Here is a 15,085-nt window from a genome sequence, read left to right as displayed (position 1 = left end):
TTTCTCACCTCCTCCTGCAGAGCATTCCTTCTTGCTCTAGCAACCCCAGTGTGATGGTTAATTTTAGGTGTCAACTTGACTGGATTAAAAGATACCCAGATAGATGGTAAAGCATTCTTTCTGGGTATGTCTATGAGGGTGTTTACAGAAAAGAGGCACTAGGATCAGTGGCCTGCGTAAGGAGGATCAACCCTCACCCAATGTGGGCAGGCACCAAACAATTTGTTCAGTATCTGGATAGAACAATGAGGTCAGAGGAAAGATGAATTTTCCTGTCTTCTGGAGCTGGAACACTCATCTTCTATTACTCTTGGACATCCAGGTTCTTTGGCCTTTGGACTCTAAGACTTGCACCACTGGCTTCCCAAGTTCTCGGGCCTTTGAACTTGGACTGAGCAATGCTATCAGCTTCCTTTGTTCTCTAGCTTGCAGATAGCATATGGTGGGACTTCTCAGCCTCCATATTTGTGTGAGCCAATTTCCATAATAAATCCTCTCTCAAACATTTCTGTTGATCCTATTGGTTCTGTTTCTCTGAAGAACTATAACTAATATACCCAGTTCCTTGCACTGTTCCCACACGTTCCTATAACCAACCCTACCACTTTTGCTGTTTCTGCCCTCTAGGAATTTTTTACTGCTTCTTCCCCCATCAAAATTGGACTTTCTTCCATTTAATGTCAATTTTTCTTAATTATGGTAAAGTAATTCACGTAACAGCAGTTTATCTCGTTGTCTCACCTGATGTGACAAATGAATGAGAATCCAAAAGAATGATTGTAACGGAATTTTGGGCCCTCGTGGGCCACTGTTGAGGTGTTTTTTATATAAAGTTTGAATATATGTCCCTGCTAAATCTCATGTTGAATTATAATCCCCAGTGTTTGATGTGGAGCCTGATAGAAAGTGTTTTGGTCATGGGGGGTGGATTCCTTATGGCTGGGTGCTGTCCTTGCAATTGTGAGTGAGTACACATGAGATTTGACTGTTTAAGTGTGTAACACCTCCCTCCACTACCCTCTCTTGCACCTGCTTCTGCCATGAAACACCTGCTCCTGTTTCCACCTTCCACTATGATTGTAAGTTTCCTGAGGCCTCCCCAGAAGCAGATTCTGGCACCATGCTTCCTGTACAGCCTACAGAACCATGTGCTAACTAAACCCCTTTTCTTATAAATTACCCAGTCACAGGTATTTCTTTGTAGCAATGTAAAAACAGCCTAACACATTTTTAAAAGGAGCAACTATGTTGACACTTTCTTCGCAGCACATAAAGAAACACCTACCCCCCATCCAATAGGGTTTCCATAATTATTTGCTTATTTAATTTTTTTAAATAGGAGATGAAACTTTCTACTATGATTCCTGCTATCTCAAGTTGAACCGTACCTATAGATACCAAGATTTATTTGATAGTGAAACAAGCATGTAGAGCAAGCATATGGCAACATTTTAGATAATCTTTTCTCAAACATTACTATACATGAGAATCACCTGGGAATCTTACTAAAATACAGATTTTGATTTACTAGGTCTGTGGAGGAGCCTGAGATTCTGCTCTGAGGTGATGCCTATGCCACTGATACCTGGTCTATACATCAAAGAGTAAGGATCTATAGGGTGAGGGCAGAACTTGGAATGAAAGAAAGGGAAGATGAGATCATTTCTAAATAATTTCCTGGAAGAAATGGAAATAGGAGATGTCATTGACTTAGACATAAAATATAGCAGACTATTAAGATCCTCTAAGGAAGAGCCTGCTGTACTGATTCCATTTTTTTTTTTTTTTTTTTACCATTTAGTCTTAATTCACCTGTATTTATAGTACATTTATTTATTTGACAAATACTCATTACACTTATGTGTTCCATGGGTAGTGCAAGTCATTGAGGAGAAATGTAGTCAAGGTTGGCATCATTTTCACAAACACAGAGCTGAGAGAATATACTAAAAGCTATGTAAAGGAAGAATATACCAAAAGCTATGTAAAGGAAGAATAATGGTTAAATTTTATCCCATAATCAGATACATACAAAATGGCCATAAAAAAACAAAAAAAGGCTAATTTCTGTATTCAGTTGCTTTTTTTTACCTCTCAAATCAATCTGAATGATCATAAGGTAGAGTTTTATCATTAATGCTTAGTGAAGAACTTGTACATGTAGTACATTTTCTTCTTCCGAACCACACCTCACAACTTCCCACAGCTCAGAACTATAGAAGATGCCCTCCAAAGAGGTGAAATTTATTTTGAAACTCATTCATGTATGTATAAATTAACTCATTGGAAATCATTTGTGGCATGTCAACTTTGTATCATACTGCACTCAGTATTCGGGCCCAGAGATGAAAGTACATAGTAATTGTGTTCAAGGAGCTCAGCTGGAGGTATTTTAATTTGAACACAATCTGGCAGTAAAGTCAGACCATTGTCATACTTAACAGCACGGTAAAACTGACAGTTTCAGTGGTCCTGAGGAGAGTTTCTGGTCCAACTGAGCTTGGAGCCTATGATTTCGGAAGACCTCACAAGTATCTCAGGAAGTATACACCATGACCAAATGGGAAAAATCCCAAAAATGCCAAGTTAGCTCAACATATAAAAACCAATCCATGCAATATGCTATATTAATAAAAAATGTAGAACCACATGATTACTACAATCAATGCAGAGAAAATATTTGACAAAACCCAACAATCTTTTATGAAATAAAAACAAACAGCAAACTAAGAGTAGAGGGGAATTTCCTCAACCTGATGATGGTCATCTAAGGAAAACTCACAAGTAATATTATACTTAATAAAGACTGAATGCTTTCCTTCTAATATTGGAAAGATGACAAAGATGTCGACTCTTGCTACCTCTATTCAATACTGTACTGAAGAGTCTAGCCAGGGAAAGTAGGCAATAAAAAGGAATAAAAGTTATCCAGACTGAAAAAAAATAAAACTATCTCTTATATGTGGGAAGTATTAAGAAATATATATGCATGCACACACACATGAACACACACAAATTATTAGTACTTATAAACAACCACTGCAAGTTTACAGGACACAAGATAAACATGCAAAGTCAATTGTACAGTCTACACACAGTGAACAATCTGCATATAAAATTAGGAAAACAATTTTATTTACAAAAACATCAAAAAGAAGAGAATACAAATAAATTAACAGAAGAAGTGCAAGATTTATAAACTAAAAACTACAAAACATAATCAAAAGAAATAAAAGAAGACCAAAATAAATGGAAAAATAGGCCATGTTCACAGACTAAAGACCCAATATTGTTAACACGGCAACTTTCCCCTAACTGATCTACAGATTTAATGCAATCTCTACCATAATTCCAGCTGGCTTTTTTTGCAGAAATTGACAAATGGATTCTATAATTTGCAAGAGATCTAGAATAAGCAAAGCAATTTTGAAAACAAAACAAAGTTTGAGGTCTCATACTCCCTAATTTCAAAACCATTTAAAAAAAGAATTATAGAACAAAACAGAGCTATAATCATTAGGACAATGTGATACTGACATAAGGAAAGACATGTAGATCAATGAAATAAAATTGAGAGTTTTGAAATAAAACCTCAAATTTATGGTAAACTAATATTATTTTACAAGGGTGCCAAGGCAATTCAATGGAAAAAGAGCCATCTTTTCAACAAATGGTGCTGACACAAATGTTTATCTGTATGCAAAAGAATAAAGTAGGACCCCTACCTCACACCATATACTAAATTAAATTGGAGCAAACATCTAAATGTAAAAGTCAAAATTCTAAAACTCTTAGAGGAAAACATAAACATAAACCTTTATGACTTTGGATTAAGAAAGCATTTCTTCAATATGACACCAAAAAACAAGCAACAACGACAAAAACAAAAACAGACAAATTCAACTTTATCAAAATTTAAAATTTTTGCATTTTAAAGTACACTATTAAAATAGTGAAAAGACAACCCATAGAATGAGAGAAAATATTTACAAATCATATATCTGATAAGGGACTTCTTTGCCAACTGTATAACAAACTCTTACAATTCAACAATAAAAAATAAATGACCCAATTTTCAAATGGGGAAAATATCTGAACAGACATTTCTCCAAAAATACACAGATGGACAATAAGCAATAAAACTTTGCTCAACATTACTATTCATTAGGGAAATAAAATCAAAACTGCAATGAGATACGACATCACTCCCACTAGGATGGCTATAATAATAATAATATTTTTTTTTTTTGAGACAGAGTCTTGCTCTGTCATCCAGTCTGGAGTGCAGTGGCATGATCTCAGCTCACTGCAAGCTCCACCTCCCGGATTCATGCCATTCTCCTGCCTCAGCCTCCTGAGTAGCTGGGACTACAGGCGCCCGCCACCACGCCCGGCTAATTTTTTGTATTTTTAGTAGAGATGGGGTTTCACCATGTTAGCCAGGATGGTCTAGATCTCCTGACCTCATGATCTGCCCATCTTGGCCTCCTAAAGTCCTGGGATTACAGGTGTGAGCCACTGCACCCAGCCAATAATAATAATTTTTTAAAGCAACTAGCACTGGCAAGAATATGAAGAACTGAAACACTCATACATTACTAATGAAAATGTAGAATGGTACAACCACTTTGGAAACAGTTTGGTATTTCCTTAAACAAAGAGTTACCATATGATCCAGCATTTACCCAAAAGAATTGAAAACATATGTCTACAGATAAACTTGTACACAAATGTTCACAGTAGCATTATTCATCATAGCCAAAAAGTTGAAACAACCCAAATGTTCATCAACTGATAAATGGATAAACAAAATGTGGTAAATCCCCACAATGAAATATTAATCAGCCACAAAAGGGAAAGAAATACTGATACAGGATATAACATAAATGAACTTTCATGTAGTAAACAATTTAACTTCACTCAAAGCATGGTATGACATTTGCCCTTGACTCCTGGGAGGTAATCTCCAGGCCCTTGGAATGTCCTGCCTGAAAAAATATCTTTGTTTGCCTGGGATCCTTGGGCCAGCCAGATACTAACAATCTAATTTAGGGTGAGGGCTTTGGGGCATGTGGTATCAGTTGACCTCCAGAAAGAAAGTCTGAAGACTGAAGTCAGCCATGTGAGCAGCCAGCCAGGTTTACGTGATCAAGCTCCAATAAAGACCTGGACACCAAGGCTCTGGTGTACTTCCCTAGCTGGCAATATTCCATAGGTACTGTCACATATTGATACCAGGAAAGTAATGGCATTGGCAAGAATATGAAGCATTCTTGCCAAAGCTGTCCATGACTCATGAGTAAAGAACAACTGGCAGTTTTGCTTTTGGTACTTTTTTGAACTCTGTTCTATGCACCTCTTCCTCTGGCTGATTCTAATCTGTATCCTTTAGCTGTAATAAACCATAATCATGAGCATAATAGCTTTCAGTGAGTTTTGTGGGGTTTTATCTTGATGGTCTTGGGAATCCCCAAACTTGCAATTAGTATCAGAAGAAAGAGTAGTCTTACAGACTGTTCCTCTAACTTCTGAACTTTGAAAACATTATGGTAAGTGAAAGAAGCTAGATACAAACGTTATGCATTTTAATACATTTTAAGGAAATGTTCAAAATAGGCAACTATGTAGAAAAAGAAAGTAGATTAGTGATTGCCAGGGGCTGAGAAAGAAGAAAATGGGGAGTGACTGCTAAAGGATATGGGTTTCTTTCAGGAGTGAGGAAAATGTTCTAGAATTAGATAGTGGTGATGGTTGCACAACTGTGTTAGTACACTAAAGCCTACTAAATTGTACACTTTAAAGGAGTGAATTTTGTGATACATGAATTACATCTTTTTTAAAAAGCTTAGTATTTGTGCCCCATAGATTTCCTTTGACCAGGCCCAGAGATAAAAAAGAAAAGGGGGATTGACTGGAACTGGTAATTTAGTTACCCCAAATGCACTCATAAGCAAAGTCTTGCTAGGGGAATAATTCCTTAGCATGCCTCTATGTGACTTCTCAGGAGAGGCTCCAATGGATGAGGGACTAGGGGAGCAGAAGTAACAAACAGAAGCTAACAGCCTTGGGCTCTGCTCTTCATCTCACACATACCCTCTGGATAGACAGTAAAATTCAGTGTCAGTTTCTCCATAAAAATTTCCTGTTTAGAAAAAAACCACCTCTTCTGCTTTCTTTTCTCATTAAAATGTCACTTCTAAGTCATTTAGAAAGGGTCAGGTTGCATGTTGGCTCGAAAACCTTTGACAGCTACTGTAATTGCCTAGAGGTTAATAACAGTGATGTCTCTCACAAGTTCAATTTTGAAGTTTCTGCCAAGCCATTAACATGTAACCAGGGTAAAGAAATCAAAGGACATTAGAGAGAAGAGAAGAAAACCCAATCTCATCTACCTCTGGACTGTTACCTCTTCCTTGGGGCAGGACAAGTTTCTAAGTTGCTGTTCCCTGGTGTAGTTGCATTAGCTCCGATATCTGATCCTGAGTTCTGCCACTAACTAATCACATCATCGTCTCAAGCAAATTATTAAGTATTTCTGCTACTTTTTTTTTTTTTTTTTGAGACACAATCTCACTCTGTTGCCCAGGCTACAGTGCAGTGGCACAATCTTGGCTCACTGCAACCTCCACCTCCTGAGTTCAAATGATTCTCCTGTCTCAGCCTCCCAAGTAGCTGAGATTACAGGTGCACAACACCACGCCCAGCTAATTTTTGTATTCTTACAAGAATAGAGATGGGGTATTCTTATAAGAATAGAGATAGGGTTTCATCATGTTGGCCAGGCTGGTCCTGAACTCCTGGCCTCAGGTGATCTGCCTGCCTGGGCCTCCCAAAGTCCTGGGATTACAGGCATGAACTACCATGCCTGGCCTTATCTTTGCTATTTTAAAAAATGGAATACTGCCACCCCTCCTGCTCTGCCTCAGGGCCATCTTGACAAAACTCTTTTATATACCATTACTATAGGGTGAGGCAGAACAAAGACGAACGTGTGCATAGGGTGCTCCAGAAACACCATGAAAGGGCAGTCGCTGAGCTTAGGGTTGGGTCAGGAAAGCTTCTTGCACAAAGATAGACATGAATTACTATTATTATTATTATTATTATTATTATTTATTTGAGCCAGGGTCTCACTCTGTTGCCCAGGCTGGAGTGCAATGGCATGATCATGACTCATTGCAGCCTCAACCTCCTGGGCCCAAACAATCCTCCTGTCTCAGTCCCTCAAGAAGCTGGGACTATAGGTGTGTGCCACTGTGCCTGGCTAATTTTTAAAATTATTTATAGAGATGAGGTCTCAATATGTTGCCCAGGCTGGTCTCAAACTCCTGGACTCAAGCAATTCTCCCACTTCAGCCTCCCAAAGGGCTAGGATTATAGGTATGAGCCACCATGCCCAGCCATAGACATGCATTAAAATAGCATCTTTTATCATCTGGAGTTGGTTACTTTTAGGAAATAAAACAGAAGATATCTTAAAAACATGTTTAAAGGGTGCTCTAATTGCTTGTGTCTCAAGCATCATGGTATCAATTTTTCCTCTTTTATGGTCATGTAATCACATTTAATTCCTTCTTTCTATTCTTAAAATAAACATCCCAGAGGGAATTATGTTCTCCATTCTACAGATGAGAATACTGAGTTGACAAAGTTTGCATAACTAGCTTAAACTTCACTTAACTGGTCAGTGGCTGAGATGGGCTTTGAACCATAGTTTTCCAACTACCATATTCACACTCTGTCTACCAGAGCAGTGGCTTCCAGATCTGGTGATAATCAAAATTGCCTCAAATGCTGTGAGAATCAACAGACATAATACCCATTGCTACATCTTGCTGTCCATCTATTCTATTCTTAAGAGACTTTTAAAAATTCCATCTTTAACACAGTGCTGCATCTTGCATGTTTTCCTTGGGTATTCCTTTCTGAGAGAATTCTCTAGCTTGAGTCTGGGAGTCAGCATAGTAGAACGGGCAAGCACATGAGTTTGGAGCCAGTATCTGAGTCAAAATCTTTGTTCACTATATGATTTTTAAAAAGTTATTTGACTTTGCTATGTCTTTGTTTACTATGCAATGGGAATAATGTATCCTTCAAAGATTAAATGAAAAGATTACAAAGATTAAACAAGCTAATGATGTAAAATAGCTAATGAGGTGCTAGGCACAGGGTAATGTTCAATAAGTCACATCTCACAGTACTCTAGCTCACCCCTCTTCAGAGGAAAGGAAAAGAAGTCAAAGGAGCCAGAATCCAAGCCCATTTAAACAGTCTATCCCTGGCCAGCATTCTGGTCAGGGGCTGCTCTTCCCATGTGACCTTCCATCTAGCACTTGAATGTTGCTGTTATGGATCCAGATGTTTCCCATACATTTGTTTTTCAAATCAACTTAAAACTGGCAGAAGAAAGATCATGCTCCTTCAAAATTAGAAATCCAAATGCTAATGAAAATCCAATTCACCTACTATGTAATGATTACCTACTATGACAGTCACTGGAAGATTAAAAAAGACAAATAAGCAGGACATCGTCCGTGCCTTTGAGGAACATGTGTTTTATTAGAGAGAATTAGATAAGATCATAAATGACAACAGGCATACCTTGTTTTATTGTGCTTCATTTATTGTACTTCGTAGATATTGCTTTTTTTTTTTTTTTTTAACAAATTGAAGGGTTGTGGCAACTCTGCATTGAGCAAGTCTATTGGTGCCATGGTCTATTGGTGCCATTTTTCCAATAGCATATGCTCACTTTGTGTCTCTGTGTCACATTTTGGTAATTTACAAAATATTTAAAATTTTTTCATCTTTATTATATCTGTTACAGTGATCTGTGATCAGTAATCTTTGATGTTACTATTGTCATTCTTCCTTTGGGGAACCATGAACTGTGCCCATGTAAGATGGTAAATTTAATCAATAACTGTTGAGTGTTCTGACTACTCTGCCACCTGATCATTCCCCCATCTCCCTCCTTCTCTCTTCTTGAGCCCCCCAATCCCTGACACAATAATATTAAAATTAGGCCAATTAATAAATCTACAATGGTCTCTAAGTGTTGAAGTGAAAACAAGTCTCACATTTTTATGTTAAATCTAAAGCTAGAAATGATTAATTTAGTGAGGAAGCCATGTCAAAAGCTAAGATAGGCTGAAAGCTGGGGCTCTTTTGCCAAACAGTTATCCCAATTGTGAATGCAAAGGAAAAGTTCTTAAGGGAAATTAAAGGTGCCACTGCAGAGCCAGATCTTGAGACTGAGGTGTTAAGAGTTTACCCTGAGGCCAAGGGAGAAGTCACAGAAGGTTCACGGGAGGGGGAGGACATAAGACATCCAACAGGTCTGAGTTCCTCTCATAGCAGTAGGCTTTGGTCTGAGTCAGGATGAGTCTAGGACTTGCTCCCCAAGGGACTGTGGGGACTGGGAGGAGCAGGGGAGCAGGAAGAAGGTCCAAGCTGAGGGGAACGGCAAAGAGATGTGAAGGAGATGCTCTCTAATCAGGACACACTCAGAGGTACCCATTTCACGTTGCTAACATGCCAGTCGCTGTGCACTTCTCCATAATGGAGATGTTATCATTATGAGGAAACTGAGGTTCAGAGAAGTCGAGAGACTTGCATGAGGTCACACAGTGAGAAAGTGGCCCGGTTCAGAGCCCACACCCTTAACCCCATATTCCACTGCCAGATAGGACTCCCCAGACCCCATGTGGAGCTGGGTCAGTGGGGCCTCTCCCACTTGCACCTTATCTGACTCCAGGTCCCACCCTGAGACAGGCTGGTTCCAGGTGGTAGTGAGACGGGACCCCCTGGGACCATGCCAGGCTGGGACGGCCACCATCTGAGGTCGCCCCGGGTCCTTTCCCCTAGCTATGGAGACCAGGTGCAGCACTTCAAGGTGCTGCGCGAGGCCTCGGGGAAGTACTTCCTGTGGGAGGAGAAGTTCAACTCCCTCAACGAGCTGGTCGACTTCTACCGCACCACCACCATCGCCAAGAAGCGGCAGATCTTCCTGCGCGACAAGGAGCCCTTGCTCAAGTCACCTGGGGCCTGCTTTGCCCAGGCCCAGTTTGACTTCTCAGCCCAGGACCCCTCGCAGCTCAGCTTCCGCCGTGGTGACATCACTGAGGTCCTGGAGCATCCAGACCCCCCACTGGTGGCGGGGCCAGTCCTGCGGGCACGTTGGCTTCTTCCCACGGGGTTATGTGCAGCCCGTGCACCTGTGAGCAGCCCGGCGGCCGATCTGGCCAATGGGCCATTTTACAGGAACTGAGATCCAGAGAGGACATGGACACCCCCAGCCCGGTCAGAGTCACACGGGGCTCAGTGGACCGCCTTGGACTGAACCATGGGCTTCTAACTGCCTCCGGCCACTTCGCACAAACTGGGATGGCCCAGGTTCCCCAGCAAGGGTCCCCAGCAAGGGTAGCTCCGGGGCTTCCTGGCTGGTTGCCTCACATTGGCTGCCAGCTGTGTGACACCACAGGGCGGAGTCTGTGAAGACCCCACCCACCTCCTCTTGTCAATGGCCCCATCTGCCAGGAAGGTTGAGGACTCCTAGGTTTCACCCACTGGAGGCTCAACCTGAGGAACCCTGGCCATGGTGGGTGGGTTCACCTTGGGCTGACCACCCACTGGGCCTGCCTACCCCTCCCTCAAAAGGCCCCTGGAGTTGTTCGGGCTGTTGGGAGGTGGCTCACCCTCGAAGGACAGACTGCACACCTGTTGACCTAAATTCACTAGACAGACTCCAGGTGGACACCAACTCCTCAACAGCCCCATGACTTCAGCTCCACCTGGGGCACCCAGCACCCCCTGCCCCACCACAGGGCTAGAGGCCCTGAGACCCTGAAAAAGGGGCAGGCAGTAGGGAAGGTGGAGGCACACTCCTCTTCTGTTGGACAGGTGAGCTCTGAGGGCAAGCCCTGGGCCTAGCCATGCAGAGACCCTGGCTGCCCTGGCTCTTGTTTGTTTAGGCCCAGATTCTGCCCAGACCAGGGCCCAGGAGAGCTCTCAGGTGGCTGAGAAACCTCCAGGGCAGACAGAAGGTTGGGGCCAGAGCTGGGTTTTAGAGATTCTACAGGATCCCACATGGGACGGCTACCTAGGTGGGGCACGGCCCCTACCCGAGAACGGGAGGGTCCTCCAGAGAATGTGCCACCATCGAGGATATGAGCAGGGTCTGTCCAGAGCCTGGGGAACTTTGGGAGCAGGAAAAGTGAGGTGGGACTTGGAAAGGCTTTGAATGCCAGGCTGATGGTTGAGGGGATGGTGGGCAGGGAGGGAGGGCAAGGAGGCTCCCTCTGGCATTTGGTAGCAGGTTGGTGGAGGGAGGAGCCCCTGGAGATGGCTGCAGTCCCTTAATGGGGGGCCTTGCTCTGGGCATGTGGGGCTTTCCTTCCATCCAGAGCTGGCCCAAGATCCTTGGAGCCCTGAGTGCTGGCAAGTCTCACTGCTCCTGTGTATTCAAAAGGAAACAGTAAAACCAACATCAGGATGTCCATCAGAAATCTAATTTTCTTTCCAAAAAAAAAAAAAAGTGCCACTGCAGTGAATACATGAAGAAGAGACAGCCTTGTTGCTGATGTAAAGAAAGTTTTAGTGGTCTGGATAGAAGATCAAGCCAGCCACAACATTCCCTTAGACCAAAGCCTAATCCAGAGCAAGGTCCCAACTCTCTTCAATTCTATGAAGGCTGAGAGAGGTGAGGAAGGCAAGAAGAAAAGTTTGAAGCTAGCAGAGATTGGTTCATGAAGTTTAAGGAAAGAAGCCATTGCCATAACCTGAAAGTACAAGGTGAAGCAGCAAGTGCTGATGGAGAAGCAGTAGCAAGTTATCCAGAAGACCTAACTAAAATAATTGAGGAAAGTGGTTACACTAAGCAATATAGATAATATAGATAAAACCACCTTATATTGGGAGAAGATGCCATTTAGGACTATCATAGCTAGGGAAGAAAAGTCAGTGCCTGGCTTCAAAGCTTCGAACGACAGTCTGCCTCACTTGTTCAAGGCTAATGCAGCTGGTAACTTTAAGTTGAAGCTAGTTCTGATTTGCCATTCTGAAAATCCCAGGGCTCCTAAAAAATATGTTAAATCTACTCTGCCTATGCTTTATAAACGTAACAACAAAGCCTGGATAACAAGACATCTGTTTACAGCATGGTTTACTGAATATTTTAAGCCCACTGTTGAGAACTACTGCTTAGAAAAAACTATTTCTTTCAAAATATTACTACTCATTGACAATACATCTGTTCACACAAGAGCTCTGATAGAGATATACATAGAAATTAATGTTGTTTTTGTATCTGCTAACACAACATCCATTCTGCAGCCTATGGATTAAGGGGTAATTTCAACTTCCAACTTTTACCATGTAACAAATACATTTTATAAGGCTATAGCTGCTATAAATAGTGATTCTTCTGATGGATCTGGGCAAAGCGAATTGAAAATCTTCTGGAAAATATTACCCATTCTATATGCTTTTAATAAAATTCATGATTCATGAGAGGAGGCCAAAATATTAATATTAACAGGAGTTTGGGAGAGTTGATTCCAACCCTCATGAATGGCTTTGAGGAGTTCGAGACTTTAATGCAGAAAGTAACTGCAGATATGAAAGAAGTAACAAGAGAACTAGAACTTGAAGTGGGGCCTGAAGAGGTGCCCAGATTAGTGCAATCTCATGATAAAATGTGAATGAATGAGGAATTGTTTCTTATAGATGGGCAAAGAAAGTTGTTTCTTGAAATGGAATCTGCTCCTGATGACACTGTTAACATTGTTAAAATGATGACAAAGGATTTAGAATATTATATAAACTAAGTTGATAAAGCAGTGGCAGGGTTTGAGAGTATTAACTCCAAATTTGAAAGAAGTTCTACTGTAGGTAAAATGCTATAAAACAGTATCTCATGCTACAGAGAAAGCTTTAGTGAAAGGAAGAGTTCAATGATGCAACAAATTTCATTGTTGTCTTAAGAAATTGCCACAGCCATGTCAACCTTCAGCAACCACCACCCTGAACAGTTAGCAGCCATCAACATATAAGCAAAACCCTCCACCAACAAAGAGATTACAAATGGCTGAAGGCTGAAATGATTATTAATATTTTTAAGCAATAATTTATTTTAAAATTAAGGTATGAACATTATTTTAAACATAATGCTATGGCATAATTAATATGTTTCATTATAGTGTAAACACAACTTTATATGCACTGGGAAACCAAAAAATCTGTGTGACTCTCTTTATTGTGGTGGTCTAGAACTGAACCTGCAGTATCTCCAAGGTATGCCTGTATATATAAAGTGCAATAAGAGAAGCTGCACAAGACAGAAGAAAGGTATTTTAAGAGTTCCAGGGAAGAAAAAGGTACTTCCACTTTGATTAAGATTTCATGAAGGAGGATTAAAATGGCAGACAGGAGGCAGAAGTAGCTTTCAGCTTCTATTCAGCCAGACAGAGCAGCATGAGGAGGTTCACATTGTGAGCTTTTGCTCCAAGAAATACCACAGGAACATACCATGAAAACTGAGAGAATCCACAGACCCTTTGAAGGAACTGGATTGCCGCTGAAGGCTCCCTGAGATTCCAAAAAACTGTGATTCTGCTTGCTTTCTCAGTGGGGAGGCTGGTGGTCTGGGGCAAGTTCTCAGCCCTGGTCACTGACTGTCTCGAAATAGACCCTGTGCTGTTGTGTGGCAGGATGGGAGTGAGACCAGCCTTTAGGACTGCGGGCTGTGTGGGAGAGGGGTGAGGCCTGTGACTGCCAGCTTTCCCCCACTTCCCTGGTGACCTGTGTGACTCAACAGAGGCAGCCATAATCCCCCTGGGAACATAACTCCATTGGCCTGGGAACTGCACCCCCAACCCCCACAGCAGCCACATCAAGCCCCACCCGAGGAAAGGCTTAGCTCAGACACACCTATCCCTTTCCCCACCTTCTGGTCTTTCTCTACCCACCCTGGCTGCCAAAGAAAAAGGACATAATCTCTTGGGAGCTTGTGGCCCTGCCCACTGCCTGAGAAAACTAAATACTTAACTAGGTGACCCTAGCCAAGATTCCTTCCTGCCTATATACCACAGCTAATGCACTCTTGAAAGTGTCACCTCCTGGCTGGAGGCCAACCAACATAAAACCAGCACACTAAACAAAAATACAGCCAAGGACACTCAAAAGGTCCACTTCACTTACCTGCTACCTCCACCAGAGTAGGTGCTGGTATCCAAAGCTGAAAGACCTGAAGACAGTTCATATCATAGGACTCTTTGCAGACACTCCCTGGTACCAGCCCGGAGCCTGGTAGCTCTGCTGTGTGGGTAGACCCAGAAGAGCAAAAACAATCACTACAGTTAGGGTCTCAGGAAGCACCATTCCTAGGGAAGTCCCCCTAGGAAAAGGACATCAAGGAAGTACCCCACAGACAAAAGAATCCGAACTGCCCTTGAGTCCCAGATCTTACCTCTGACACAGTCTACCCAAATGAGAAGAAACCAGCAAAACAATTTTGGTAATATGGCAAAATAAGTTTATTTAACACGCCCCAAAATTACACCAGCTCACCAGCAATGGATCCAAACCAAGATGAAATCTCAGAATTGCCACAAAAAGAATTCAGAAGGTCGATTATTAAGCTAATCAAGGAAACACCAGAGAAAGATGCAGTCCAACTTAAAGAAATTGAAAACATGATACAGGATATGAAAGGAAAAATCTTCAGAGAAATAGATAACATAAATAAAAAATAATCACACTTCTAGAAATCAAAGACACACTTAGAAAAATGCAAAATGCACTGGAAAGTCTCAGCAATAGAATCGAACAGCAGAAGAAAGAACTTGAGACCTCAAAGACCAGGCTTTCAAATTAAACTAATCCATCAAAGACAAAGAAAAAAGAATTTTAAAAAATGAACAAAGGGTCCAAGTAGTTTAGGACTATGTTAAGCATCCAAACCTAAGAAAAGTTGGTGTTTCTAAGGAAGAAGAGAAATCTAAAAGTTTGGAAAATATATTTGAGGGAATAATCAAGGAAAAGTTCCCTGGCCTTGCTAGAGATCTAGACATCCAAATACAAGAAG

The 15,085-nt window shown here is 41.5% G+C and overlaps 1 protein-coding gene across 1 annotated transcript; it reads left to right on the top strand.

Moving 5' to 3' along the window:
• Positions 1-8,251: 8,251 nt before the first annotated feature.
• LOC129397268 (GRB2-related adapter protein-like) lies at positions 8,252-14,856 on the top strand. The gene has a single exon (XM_055108599.2). It carries the CDS (start codon positions 9,815-9,817, stop codon positions 10,268-10,270), a length of 456 nt encoding a protein of 151 aa, XP_054964574.1. The 5' UTR covers positions 8,252-9,814; the 3' UTR covers positions 10,271-14,856.
• The last annotated feature ends 229 nt before the right edge of the window (positions 14,857-15,085 follow it).

Source organism: Pan paniscus, chromosome 1 (genome assembly GCF_029289425.2).
Source record: "Pan paniscus chromosome 1, NHGRI_mPanPan1-v2.0_pri, whole genome shotgun sequence".
Lineage (NCBI taxonomy): Eukaryota > Metazoa > Chordata > Mammalia > Primates > Hominidae > Pan > Pan paniscus.
The sequence above is the reverse complement of the archived record's forward strand: the minus strand, read 5'-3'. Positions and strand labels throughout refer to the sequence as shown.

What these genes read in the sequence shown, in the direction of transcription:
- LOC129397268 (XM_055108599.2), top strand. Translation starts at nt 9,815, where the DNA reads ATGCCAGGCTGGGACGGCCACCATCTGAGGTCGCCCCGGGTCCTTTCC.